Genomic DNA, 14392 nt, shown 5'->3' with positions numbered 1-14392 from the left:
AAGGAAGACAGTATAAATCAGTTATGTTAGAGCAGATTTTCTTCCTTGTACTTCCCTAGCATTCTGACATACCATGGATGACTAGACTTAACACAGCTACTAAAAATCTTTTCAGACCAAAGTTTTCTAGCTTGCAAGTAAAATACAGAGATATACCTGATTTATCATCCTGGACTTCAAATTCTGCACCAGCAGATCCAAGGAGAGACGCACCGTGTTTTAACAAGCGACATATATCAAATCTGTCAAAACGCAACCGATCTGTTGAAGGTGAATCTTCCATAGGACTTTCTGATCCTGGTTCTAAACAAACATTGAAAATAAAGGAAAATGTGATGAAAATTGTGCTCAAAATTTTGGCAGAAGTAAGATAACGGTCAGAGAGGAAGAAATAATTTCACTCCGCAGAAGAATTATCAGGCATATAGCATTTTGAGTCACAAAACATAAGGACTCCTTTTCATGAAAACAAATCTTAAGTGTTTCTCCCTTGGCAAGTTTAGCTTTTTAAAATCTTGGACACTGACACACACAGGATCTTCTGGGCACACGTAAGGCCACCTTCAGTTTGAGCTGCACATAGCTCACATATAGTTCAAACCTAAGTATGCTAACTCTGCTTCACATAACCCATAGCCAGGCATCCCTGATAAGGGAGCAGGAGAGCAGTCCAGCTGCAGGTACTGTCCAGTTCAACAGTGATAAGATAGTTGATCCTCACAAAGTGCCTTATCATTTCCTGGTTGTGAATTCACTTCCAAAGTATTCCCTCGCCTCAACACTTCAGTACTCATGTGGTTTTGTGGCTTCTAGTCATGCATGGTTTAGTGTCCATTCCTACACAGCCTAGTCTACTCACATCCTGAATTAAATCAGCACTACAAATACCACTATTGCCTACAAGAAATACAGCTTTTATTTTGGTAATTTGTCTCATGCTTACTTATGAAAGTTTGTTCATATACAGCAGAATGAATCTAATTGCATACGGAGCACCATACAAAGTGAGTAAGTAATACCAACATTTCTTCAAACCTGAAGAAGGAGATAATGTTTCATTATACGTATACATGACAGAGTCTATAAATAAAGCTACTAAGTATATAGACAAATATACTGGGAAAGAGTCAGCATAGTTCCTGAAAAAACCCTCTCATTAACATGGTATCAACGTCCTTAAAGAGCTCCAACGTGTGGATAGAGGAGATCTATTAAAAAATTCAAAACTGTCTGGCAAGTTTTCATACTAAAAGTTGAAGGAACTAAGATCCTACAGAATTGAAGAAAGCCTCCTTTTACATACTGAAAGCTGGTTAAAGACAGATTAGAGCCCAGGATGATCCCTCAGGGATCAGTGTTGGAACCAATTCTGCGTGTCTTTGACAATGGGAGAGAGATTTCACTATGCACTATTCTCCCATCATGCACGTGACACTAAGCAATTCTGCGTAACCAGATGTCACAACGGTACAATGAAATCCAAGAAGGACTCTAAGAACAAGATGGCAGATAAAGTGCAACACTAAGAACTTAAGCCATGACTACACAACACTGATGTGAGAATTGGCAGTTAAGACTGAATGAACATTTTGGAAGCGCTTCAGTTAGATTTCTGTAATTACCAGCCAGTAATTAGGCAGTGACAGAACAGCCAACTGGGTACTGGACTTCATCAGGAAGGACACTGAAAACATGACAAAGCACATCACTTTGCCACTACATATAAATAGCAGTACTCTAGGGATGCAAGTATGTACATCTCAAGGAGGACACACGTAAGAAAAAGCACTGAAAATTACAAATAAAGCTGTCCAAAAGATAGAGCAGCTGTCTTTTGAGTAGTAACTGAAGAGGTAGCAACTTTTCAAGGTGAAGAGGAGAAAACTGTTGAAGGGGTGCAAATATAGCAAACGTTTATAAAAATAACAAAGGCAATGAATAAGGAAGGTGCAGAAACTGCTCAGCAGATTCTATAGTAATAGAACAAGGAAGCACTGAATGCAACTATTATGAGAGCACCTCAAAGCAGATACAAGTTTTGTTACAATAGAAGCAACATCCCTAATACAACAACTCCAGATGCAAAGTGAGCACAAACAGATGGCAGCAAGCCGCCACGACACCTCTCTCAGAAAGGTGCTTTCAGAAACCGCAAAATATGATGATATTGACTGGTTAAAAGTTTTGCTGTTTCACCAGTTATTATTCCTCTTAATTATACAGAGAAAAGCATTTTGAGGGTACAGAGCAGAAGCATGCGAATCTTAGAAGAAGCAAAGGTCATGCACAGTGTTGTAACTGAATATGAACATCTCGAGCCGAAGAGGTTACTACAGTCCATGAACATAAAAAAAAAGCAGGCTCATTTTAAACAGAATGGCACAGCTGCCTTGAGAATTTTTATATCACAGTCAGTTTCCATCAAATAAACAATGTACTACTCTACATAATTCATTTAAGAAGCACCTTGCTTTGATCTTGGAGTTGGATTCCACTCAGGTACATTTTTCACGATTGCTTCAACAGCCTGGCCAGCTGCAATACGAGTATCCCAATTCGTACTTCTTAAATACACTAACACCTTTAAAGACAAATTAAAAAATAAATTACGTTTTGTTAAAAAAAGCATACTGTTAGAGCATCTATCAGTTATGCTCTGGATCAAGACAAGATTCAAAACAATTAAAACAAAGGTCAAAAAAACCAAACAACAAAAACCATAAGCAACCTTCTCTGTATCATTCACACCGCTTAGCAGAACCCTTGCCATAGCCAGCCCTTAAGAACATCTAAATTGTATTTAGTTTGATCCGCCAAAGTTAGCACTGCTTTATACAATGTAGACTTTGCTTTATACAATGTACCTCCAGGTACCAAACAAGGCTTGAAACAGTTGGTTTTTTTTTTTTTTTTCTTTCTAAAAGGAAGTATTCCAAAAAGAATTAACAGACTTTAAAATTTTACCCAAGAAGAGGGCCAATATGGGTCACTAGTAGCAACATATGCTCCTCTAAACTAATTTCCCTCCATACCTCAAATCTGGAAAAACTATTTCTTTCACTGAAGGTGGTTTGATATTCATGATTCCCTGACTGGTCTGTTGGTATCATAATTTGTGTTGAGAGCACCTCTTCAATAAAAGCAGAACTGAGGCCACTCGGCCATCTCCAGCTGTCAGATACAAAACTATTTTTGGTGTTTATACTGGATTTGGCCAGACTGCAGTCTCAAACTAATGGAAACCTGTTTCCATTTTTTTCAGCCTTTTTAAAGACATGCAGCTTCTTATACTTTTATTCCTGTACCACACAAGCAACAATGCTTAGAAGCGGGAGCAAAACATTTAAAAGGCAGTAGAGATTTGGATTTTCTATAGAAGAAAATCTGAACTTTCAGCAAACACTGAATACCAATATTACATGCAAAGTGAAACCTGACTTACGTAACCTTCTCAGAGGCTACCAAAACAGCATGCTTTTAAAGAACCAGTCTCCTAATTTTCTTCTTTTTTTCAGAGAGCTCCACAAAAATACAATACTTTCAGCTGCCTCTATCCACAGAAACCATATCCCAGAAAACTCGTTCTGTTCTCACTATATTAGTCCTGATAGCAGTATCAAAAACAAAAAACAACCAAGATGCTTACTTTAGACAAGAGATTGTTCAGTTCATGAGGATGCAGTTTCACTACTTCCCCGAGTTGCTGTGCAGCTGCTTTTCGTGTTACTGGTGTTGTACCGGTGTCCAGTAAAATAAAGAGACGATCAAGCCTGAATGATTGACAAAAAACGAAAATGTTACACTATTCATAGTTCAGTTGGCCACTTCTATTTATATTCCCCCAGATTTTCCAGTTTATCTAATGCAAATAGAAGAAATGTTTGCCTGCCAACCGACAGACTGACAAACGTACTTATTCCTAATAGTAACCGTACTTGTTCTAAAAGCATATGTAATCTGGTAGGCAAAAAAAAAAAAAGGAGAACCCTTTAGAAACTTTAGTTCTAAAAAACTGCAAGTTACAAGAAGAAAATGAAATAGGTTTCTTTTTTCTGAGACAGAACATTCTTAATTTTGAAAGACTAGTATTGTTAGGTTGTAAGCAATCTTCTACAAATTCTGTCAGGCAAAGAAAGCGAACAGCTCAATAATTCATACTGTAAACTATCATTTATTTTGAAGATTCACCATCTATAGTCATACTCCGCTTCTCCAGGATACCAGAAATTTTTACTTTTCACCTGTTTTCCCTCTAATTACCTGGGACACGCAAGATCCAACCTGTTCTTGTATTTACAGCTTCAAAACACTGTAACTCCTCTGGCCCTCCCACAAAATACAGGAACCAGATCTGTTTTCACAATAACTCTGTATTAGTGAGAGAGACCCCGCACATCTGTTCTTAAAACAGTTGTTATTTCTTCTTTAGAGTTACAGAATGAGCAAGTCGCCACAAAAATACAAGGCATTGGAAAATACAGTTAGACTATCTGGGTAAATAAAGGAATCAAGAAAGTGACACGTGTCAATTATTCCCTCCTGTAAGTCAGCAAGTCAGAATTCTCTTTACAGAATGCCGAGATCCACGAGGCACTGGGCAGTTTGAGGTCTCTACTGAATGCAAGTCTAGATGTGGCACAATCACAATTGTCCCTTCTGTTCTTAAAGGTAACCATAAGAATTCTGTTCAAATATCACACCACCACAAAGCTGGAATTTACACAGCAGTGAAGCTCACCTAGATCCGCCTGATGAAATAAGGCTACAGGTAATGTGACAACTCCCCTACCTCAAACACATACTCCAGGTTTTAGCCAATACAGGAAAAGGATGAATATTATGCATGCTAGATTGTTCCTACTAATTACATTTCACCAAAATTGCTTTTAACATTATTTCTAATAATTAAAAAAAACATCTGTACATCACTGCATTTTGTATTTTCTTTTACACACTTGAACTGCTTATTCCTGAGAATACCTTATAATTTGATGCAACAGAACAGCAATGCTACAGGCAAAATTGTCATAGCAATACAACAGTTCCAAAACCCGTGCACTCTAACAACAAGAGATACTAGACTAGGTATCCATTAAAGAATATACATTTTCTAACTCAAATTATTCCAAATCATTCTAGTATTTTAGGCATGCTTCTGGTATTTGTCAGCTTTGAAATAATTCTCTTCCTACTACTATAATAGACAAGCCCATTTTGCTTTCTGTAGATAAAACGGAAGTTTGAATTGCTATCATTTACTAGTTAGCAAATTGTTTTAATGCTACATAAAATCAAAATCTAAACATTTCTAAACCAGTGGATTTGTGCTATTAGACAGTCAAAGATGAAAACAAAAGCTTTAGAGATCTAAGTCTTCCAAACCACTTGCAGCACACTAGTCACAAATAACAAATCCTTAGGAACCTCGTTATTTACTGTTTTTTTTCTTTAATACGGTTGTCAGTAATAACCCAACCTGATGTACGATGATCTGTATTACTCACTGCAAAACATGCTACCATGTAGAGGAACCACAGCTTGCTCCAGCTTGCTTGTGCTCTCATGCTTATACTCACCCTTTTTGGTCTTCAGCATTCCATGCTCAAGAACTTTGCCATTTAGTGCCACCCACTCCTTTGACTATCAGAGTTATCTTTTTTCATCTCCACATTCAAGCAGAACGTGCAAACTTAGACCACTTCCTCAGCAAAGAACTCTTCATGTTTCAGAAGAGGAGGAAATGACTGACGGCCTACCCTCAGAAAAGCTCAAGCTTAATTCCAGTTTTAATTATAAAACCAGACATTCACTCCTAAGCAGCTTTTGTGGCTGTATCACCTTTTCAACTGCAGTAGACTAGGTTTGTAATCTGTGATTTTAAAATGTAATAAGTTTTATTTACAAACAAATACAAAGTTAAAACAAAGGTTCTAAGCATACGGAAGTTGCAAGCAGACGACTACATCTCATCAGCAGGACAACAATGATACATGAACCTCTGTGAACTCATTAGAAAGGAGGCAGACATCTTTTTCCTCTCAACTGAGAAATCTGAGATCTTTCTTATAACTGCTTAAATGTATCAGCAGAACTTGGAACAGAAATTCAAAGTTATTATTAACAGTGCTACACTGAAATATCTTTTTCTTCTAAGAAACACAACAAGAGCTTTTACACTGACAGAGTTCATCACAAATATTTCTGACACAGAGACATCAGCCCAAGTGCTTCAGAACAGGTATGTAGTAGCATCTGGGACACTTCTAAATGAGTCATGCACACAGGGTTAGCAGGCAAGATGTAGGGGACCCTTGTCATTATGAAGTAGCAAGGATACATTGACATTAGACATCTAGATTAGGCAAGTGAATCCTCCCCACACAAATACTCCAAGTAATCTAAGCCAGAACTTTTCATTAGAACACGCTAGCTTTGAACAGAGTAAAAGTTGAAATCTTACTTCCAGGATAGAGCCACTCATGAAAGATACTCAAGAATAACCAGTAGGGCTGCAATCAACTGGGAATAGCCATCCCACATTGGACCAGTCTCTTCCACTTCTTTGCAGCTACCGCTCCAACAGTTTACTGAACAATCCTAAGGATAACAGTTCTTAGAGGAAGACTGCAGGCAACAACTCTAAACAATCTATTTGCAATACCGTTCACCAGAATAGCAGGTTGGCTGGGATTAGAGATGAATTTCCCCTTTATCAATACTGGCACAGAATGATTACATATGCAGGCTCTGCTCAGTTAACTAAAGGGGGTCTTGTGAATAGAAGTACAGAGAAACTTTATTACCGACTTCCGTATCACTAAACATAACAAGCCTTTTGCCCTTCAAGTCTATCATTGCAGCAAAGACTACAAATAGAAAATGACAATGGACAAATAGCAGAACAAATACTTTCAAAAGAACCACAACAACCTCAGAGGCACTTGGCAGGTAGCAGGGTCATTCCCCGTCCTAGACACTGTTTTCTGTGAATTGAAAGTCTGTCAGCTATTGAGGTATTAGAAAGCTAATAGCAGGATAGTTAATGACCAGGTATCAACGTTATCCCAAAACTGTTCCCAAAAGATTTACGCAGCTGAATTGTGTAAGGATTCTGCTCACCCCAGGATAAGCGTTCTGAAGTACTGTGAGAATCCTGTCCAATCAGATGGAGAAACTTGAAATTTGTTGACCTCAAATGAGTTTAGGCTTGGAACAGACAGCAAACTTACCACTGCTGCCAATGAAGCAGTTGGTTTGGACTCTGCATCTGTTTCGTACCAGTATGATTAACATCCAGGGCACAGTCACTGACAGTAAAGGCCAAGTGGTACAGAACAGCTCGTATCCATCCTAGTGAGCCTCCAACACACAGGTTGGATCGTGTGACTGCACAAAAACCCTCGTAGGGTGATCCCTGGAATGCTCTACTTGGAGGTCTTTGCAAGACTGCTAGTAGGCACCCAGCAGAAAGGAAACACTTTTACAAGTTTCCAGTATAAGCCATACTTCAGGACTCAGAAACTTCCCAGGCATTATTTCATAGCTCAAAAATAGCCCCAAACCTAGAAAACTTAAACTAAAATTTAGACTTGATAGGGTTTGACGCTCATTGCAAAGTTCAACCTGAGCTCTAATGTAGATACTTGAGTTCTCCCTTGTTCTAACAATCCTTTGTTCAGAGTCTTATTTCATCAGTTGGTCACAGCTTGGTGTGCTTCACAGCTCAAAAACCTTATGCCACTGTTAAAGCACATATAAACTGTCAAATAGTCAAGCAAACAACTTCCAATATAGCAAGCAGGCGAAAATAACCAGCGAACGGATTTCAGAACAAAGAAATGGGAGGATACACCAGAAATCCTCATTTCCTACAGAGCAGTGAAAGGGACACCTGAAATGAAATGAGAGCTCCATCATTACACTGGTCACAGTATTACGTACTGCACACAGAGGACAACCAAACGCTAAAGTCAATGGTTTCTTATGGAATATATATTTGATATAACATATGAAGCAATGTTAGGTTATACAAATTTTATTTGTTAGCTATTACATACGTATCTACATCCAAACTCAATACATACAACCACTTAGATTACAAAAACACCGAGAAAATAACACAGGAAATCAGAAGGGTGTAAAGATATTCAAAACAATATAAGACGTGCATCACAAAGTGATATAGAGAATGGCTCAGTGAGAACTCATTTTCACTGCTGGAATGGGTCAGAATTCTTATCAGAGCGCAATCCTTGGTTCCCACTTTCATGCCAGTCTGTTAGGTGCCTGAGAAATTTTACAGCTCTGTCTCATTTGGGAAGTAGTGCATGTGGTACCTCTGCTCACCCCCATGATGAGGCAGAAGCTCCCCCCCCACAAACAGCAGCAGGAAGCAGATCCACACTGGGCTGTTAGTCCCCATTAGCAAGAGCAGAAGTACACTATTTTTTCTCTCCTTTCAGCTAGATCTCTGGTAATTGCACCAGTCAGTTTACACACCTGCCTAATCTGGTTATTAGGAGGGGAGGAGGTACGATGCAGACCGCAGGAATTCTGAAAGGAATATAACTATTCATTTTTCTTTAAGTAGCACTGAAAGCACACTTCTTGTTCAGCTTAGTTCTATGTTTTTATGCATGAAGTAATGGCTTACAAGTGGCCAGAAAACAAAGTTTTTTCTCCAGGAAGAGTTTGTGACAAGCCCAAAAGAATACTTCTGAAAAGTACACAGGACCCATAGCAGAAGTTCTGGATAATTTTGCTATCTTGTAAGCATTTCAGTCCCCTAATTATGTGCTACTGAACTTCAAATTTTAGATAAGTAATGATACTACTCAAAGCAGCCTCAATTTGTTATTAGGAAGACACTATCCTACAGTTCAAAAGCCAAGACCAATATATGAGGCCCATTTATTTTCCAGAGGCTTTACTACCACAGCCTTCTGACATTTTTTTTCTTTTGAATTGAAAACTACGTTTCAAGTCTACATGTTTCCAGTTATACACAAATCCAAGCAAACTAAGACCCTGAAAACTTCAAGAACTAGTGTTACAATCATATGGACTAAACACAGAATGGCTTGCAACAGCAAGTTGTTATGCTCCCCCTTACTTGCTTAGAAAGTGTCTTGAAATTACCCTGAAAGGACTTCCTTTAAGAAGGTATTTCAGGGTAAACATAAGAGTATACCTTTTAATATCAAATTGCTTGCCCTTAATGCATCTTACCAGCTTCACACACTTAAAGACTGTGTTGGGTTTTTTTCCCCTTCACACCACGATAGCCCTCAAAAGTATCAGTAGCCCTAGTGTTGAAATTATGATACATGAGCTGCCTTTAAACAAATTAAAGAAATTGAAAAGCTGTATATTGGATACTGAAAGGTACCATCAGCACTTAATCATCTACTGAAGCTCAACCACTGAGTAATCCAGGATTGTTGTTGTTGTTCTTTCCCACAAATTGGCAGTATTCATTTTTCACCTGAACTATCTCAAAAGCTTATTTGCAAGGCACTGGGTTTATTCATCTAAACTTTGCAGGAATTCAGCTGAAGCAAAACTTCTCACTTCCTTTTTTTCCTTCTCAGTTCCACTGTCAAGATTTTTTTTTATTAGTTATGCAAATATTATACTAATTCATATGTACTTTAAGACAGGAAAAGAGAGAGAATGTCTACACAAGCTGGCTCGTGTGTAAAAAGAACATCACCCACTCAAACATACTTCTGGGGAGGATGGGGTTCATTTGTTTTTTCAGCATAAAACTACCAGAGATGAACATATATAAAAAAAACTATTCTACAGCTGTTCTGCTTTTAGGCGTATTTTCTAGTGTATCTCAGAATTGTTACACAGGAGTATATCTTCAGTTCATGTAGCAGCAGACTGACAAAACAAGCATGTATATACGAGAGAATGCAGATGAAAATATCAGCAACTATTTTGTGAAAGGATCACAAGCAAGTGATATTTTCTGCTTGTAAGATGACCTTATTAACAGCAGAACTAGACTGAAGATTTGCAGTTTTGAGGTATTTTTCAAAGCATTCCCTAGATTTGTGTAAATCACCCAGACTAAGGTTTTAAGAAAGGTTTCCAGTTCACTAAACAGCAGAAACTGAACTTGACTGCAAGAAAAAACACTTGATTATTTGTTTTGAAGATGTTAAAACACTGTCTACTCTCCACTTTTTTTTTTTTAATGAGGTCTCAATACAGAATTTACCCCACTGAAGTTTTCTGAAGTTTTTATGTCAAAGCTAATGCCTGGTATACGCTCAGTGGAGTCCACAGTCTTCAAAGAAAGATTAACTTCTCCTTCACTCCCCAGAGCTGTAAAGTTAAAATCATTCAACAACGAAAGATTCTGGTCCTTTAAAATACAAAAGGGTAACTTTCTGGAGGAAAAAAATCTGATCTCTACAATTAAATGGAGCTGGTAGAAAAACTGGAACCACACCCTCTAAAGAAATGTGGCTACAAAGTATACTACAAATAATTGCTTTGAACACTATCTGAAAAGGAAGAATTTTCGAAACCCAATGTTCTGAAATAAAAGGTGAATATAAGATTTGCTGAATTTACAAAAGCAAATGAGACTATACTATCAAGTGCATTTGTCAAAAGCTGCCACGTAATGGGCAGGTTTTGCTGTATCTTAAAAAACGTTTGAGGTAGAAGCTACACAGTATCGTACCTGAATGTTAGAGGAACTCAGGAGTTCCGCAGGAATTGTCAAGGTTACAGCATTCCAACACAACAATTCTTTCACATGATTTGTATGTGGAATTGAAACAATTCTATACCAACTCACAAGTATCACAGCACTTTTATTAAAGCTCAACACTTCATGTTCATTTGTGTCACATTTTGATCTTAAGACTATACACTGAAGCAATTCATCATGTGACATTATAAATGCATCAACTTTTTTAGTACTTCCCAGTGAGGTTTAAGAATGAATCCTATCCAAACCAGAAATTTGTTTTCATATCAGTTACAGACCAAACCGGTGTTACCTAAATCTTTGCATAGTTCACAACTACTTTTTTTTTTTTTTTTACAGTGTAGTTTTACAGAAATACAGAGGCATTGTTAACTGGGTTTGGTACTAATCTTTGCAACAGACACAGCCTCAGCATACAAACTTTTCAGTTCCATCCTGGCATTCCAGTTAGTCCCCATATCTTACATATCTCAGCACAGTTACTTAAGCTGACTGCCCCTTATCTAATTAAATTGTAATATTAGTCTATTTTACATGACTGCTTACAGTGTTAGACTACACAGTAGCCTTGTTACAGCAATCTCTTTCTACTTCCAGGTTCTTATGGAAAGCATTAAAAAAAATTCCCGAATACATGAAAAGGTCGATAAAGATGTGAGTAGAATAAGATAAGGGGATACTCAGAAGAAACTACTAAACTCCAACTAACGCACCTGCTCTTGAAGCCTTAAAAGACATAATGCTACTGAACTTTGTTTTATCATGCATTTAAGTTATAAGCACACACATCTTTACTCTGCTACACAGAACTGTAAAATTCTTCATGTACAGCTTCAGAAATATAATTTACATTAGTTACAGTACCTCAGAAGTACAGAGATATTACCAGCATGTGACTTCAGGCTAACCTATCACAAAGTTGATTTGGATTTATGTTTCCTTTCAACTGTTCTGTTTGGAAGATTAACGTGTCCATTTCACACACACAGAAAAAAAAAAAAAAAAGATGGCAGGAATTTGGGCACAGCAGTTTTAACAGAACAGCTCCATTAAGACATACCTCTATATCAGTGAGCAACTTTAAGCGCTGGCACACCCCAGTGCACATGTGTGTAAGCAGATACTGCCCCACATCTTGAGGCTGAGCCAGAACACACTAATCACTTCTCCCCATGAAGCCCCTTTCATTTCGGTTACTTTAGAACTAGGGGCTCGGAAGGCAGAACGTTTTATCGCCAGTTTTCGAGACTCGGCAGCGTTACCCCTATCCCCCTCCGGTTCTACCCCACGGCGGCCCGGCCAACAGCACCACGGCGGCGAGATGAAGCGAACCAGGGCAGAGCCCTGAGGCTGAAGGAGGGGGGGGGGCGGCTTCCCTGCGTCGGGCGCGGGACTCTCCCGGTCAGGGAGCACCCCCAGCCCCGAGCCCAACGGGGCGGCCCCGCGAGGCCTCCGCAGGCTTCGAGGGAAACAGGGGCACCGAGCAGCCCTCCTTAACGCCCCCCCACCTCCCCCAGCTGGGCCACACGGAGCGCCGAGGCCCCTAGGCCTCCTTCTCCCGCCCTTCCCGCCTCCTACCGACCTGGAGACGGCCATGGCCGCCCGGAGCGGTGCCCGGCGGGAGGCGAGCGCTGGGACGGCGGGCGGGGGGCTGGTGCCGCTGCAGTAGGGGGGAAGGCGCGGGGCCTAGCTGCAGGCCTCTCGTGCGCCGCGCCCGGCCTCGGCCCCGCCAGGGATCCGCGGGCAGCGGCTGAGCGCGGCTGTGGTCGGTAGCGGTCGTGGGCTCGCTCCCCCCGGAAAGGCGGCAGCAGCGCGGGCGAGAGCGGCGCGCAGCCCTCAGAGCGCGGGTTAAAGCCTCAATTCCCCCATCGCCGGGGCGAAGCCCAATGCCTGGTTTTATACGAGCAGCCATCTTGTATTTATTCCCTTCCTCCATGATAGCCGCTTCCTGATTGGCAAGAGCACCCGGCCGCAGCCAATGGAGAGAGCGCTTCCAAGAGCGGGGAGGGCGGGCGCACGCAGCACCCGGGCTGAGCAGGGCCGGCCATGGAGCCTGCCGAGCCGGCTGGGAGCGGGGCGCCGGCCTCCGGCGGGCTGTGCCATCCGCGCGCGGGAGGAGGGAGGAGCAAGAGGGAGAGCTCTACGGTCCCCGTCCCCGAGGAACGAAGAGAGGCACGAGAAGGCGCAGCAGGCGCGTTTCCACGCTAGCCCGCCGGGTGCTGGCGCTTCTCTGCCAGCACGACGGGAGAGGGCGGCAGGAGCCCGGAGAGCTCACGCTCCGGCCCCCGCTCGCTGAGGTGCGCTGCCCCTCGGCCTTCGCCCCGGCGATGCGGCGCTGCCGATGAGCCCCGCAGAGACTGCAACTCCCGGCGTGCAGCGCGCCCAGCGCCGCGCTTGCGCGGCCGGGCCTGCTGGGGCGGGCGGGTGTTGCTGCCTCGCGGCCTCTTGAGCCCTGCGCGGCGGTCGTTCAGTCAGGCGTGGAAGCGTGACGAGACCCGCCCGGAGGTCTCCCAGCCATTCGTTTCGGTCACAGCGGTTCTAATCGCCACCGACCCCGGCGCGGCCCAGTCACGGCGGCCCTCCCGCTCTCTGCCGTGCCCCGGGGCGCCGAGGTCCCCGCGCCGGGACGGGCGCCGAACTTTCCGGGCTGTGCCGTCACCCCGGGATCCGGGGGGTGAGAAATCAGGAAACCAGTCGGAGGAAGAGTTTTGAAATAATCAGTTGAATTAATGAACCCAGACGGGGATGTAAATAGAGCTGGAGCACGTAACCTTTCATGTGATGAGTTGAAAACACAATCATAGATTTTTTTTCCTATGAGTTATTCATAAACTTGCATAAATGCATTAATTTGCATAGTACCATAAGATGGAGTCTTCATCTGCAGCCCCCTGAGGCGTGCACAGCCTGCCGAGCCCTCAGAGACATTTCTGCTTGCCGCCGGCCTTCCTGAGGAGGGCTTTGCCTTTCTCTGCAATAAACTCCCAATATGGAATCATTCCTGAGTACCACGCATATCCCACTTAGACACAATTCCATCCGCATCTTCATCTTTGTATAGTTCTGTAATGGAGACACTACTATGTGCTACCTCAACCTGTTCTCTGGCACGTGGGTCCTGCCTGTACCTGAGTCCCCCAGGAAGGTGCCCCCACAAAGTGCTGGGGAGCAGAACAGCTCTCCCTGCCTGTTCCCTCTCCTGTCCTTTGGTGGGAGCTCAGTGGTGATGAGGAATGGATGCTGAAAGCAGTGACTCCAGAAGTACCAACCACCAGCAACGTGAGTCAGCTGGAGGCCCCACATCACAGAACATGGCCAGAGCAAACCACAGGCTTCATTTTCTTTGGCAGAGACAGTTTGTGTTGCAGTGCTGTGCTCAGTGACCCAGATAATGCCTTTTCTCTTCCCTCTCATGGAGCTGAGGTAAGAACTACCTTTAGGTAGTGTAATATACATCCCATAGCAGAATATGAAGAAAAGCACCTGTAGCTTTAGGTGGAGGTAAGGAACCTCTTACTGAAAGATTACTCCCAAACTACCCACACCTCCCTCCCTGCCATCACGGAACCAAGACACGCACCTCTCTGCTCCCAGAACTAAGGGCTCTCTCATGGTGTGCACGTGTGCCTGGGTCCCAGTGCATGACCTGAGGTACACAACTCC

General features: G+C 42.2%; 1 protein-coding gene across 2 annotated transcripts in view; it reads right to left on the bottom strand.

Moving 5' to 3' along the window:
* Positions 1-12954, bottom strand: part of BTAF1 (B-TFIID TATA-box binding protein associated factor 1) — a 45161-nt gene extending 32207 nt beyond the window's left edge. The window contains exons 1-4 of one of the 2 annotated variants that reach the window (XR_002439326.1): positions 12312-12954; positions 3647-3770; positions 2467-2581; positions 157-303 (exon numbers count right to left, since the gene is read on the bottom strand). Coding sequence is in view for 1 of the 2 variants with exons in the window: in XM_021398729.1 (XP_021254404.1) it covers positions 157-303; positions 2467-2581; positions 3647-3770; positions 12312-12325 (400 nt within the window). In the remaining variant the exon portion in view is untranslated. The remainder of the gene's footprint in view (positions 1-156; positions 304-2466; positions 2582-3646; positions 3771-12311) is intronic. The other variant, XM_021398729.1, reaches the window with a different exon arrangement.

The sequence above is a fragment of the Numida meleagris genome, chromosome 5 (assembly GCF_002078875.1).
Source record: "Numida meleagris isolate 19003 breed g44 Domestic line chromosome 5, NumMel1.0, whole genome shotgun sequence".
Lineage (NCBI taxonomy): Eukaryota > Metazoa > Chordata > Aves > Galliformes > Numididae > Numida > Numida meleagris.
Note: the sequence above shows the minus strand (reverse complement) of the source record. Positions and strands in the feature narration are given on the sequence as shown.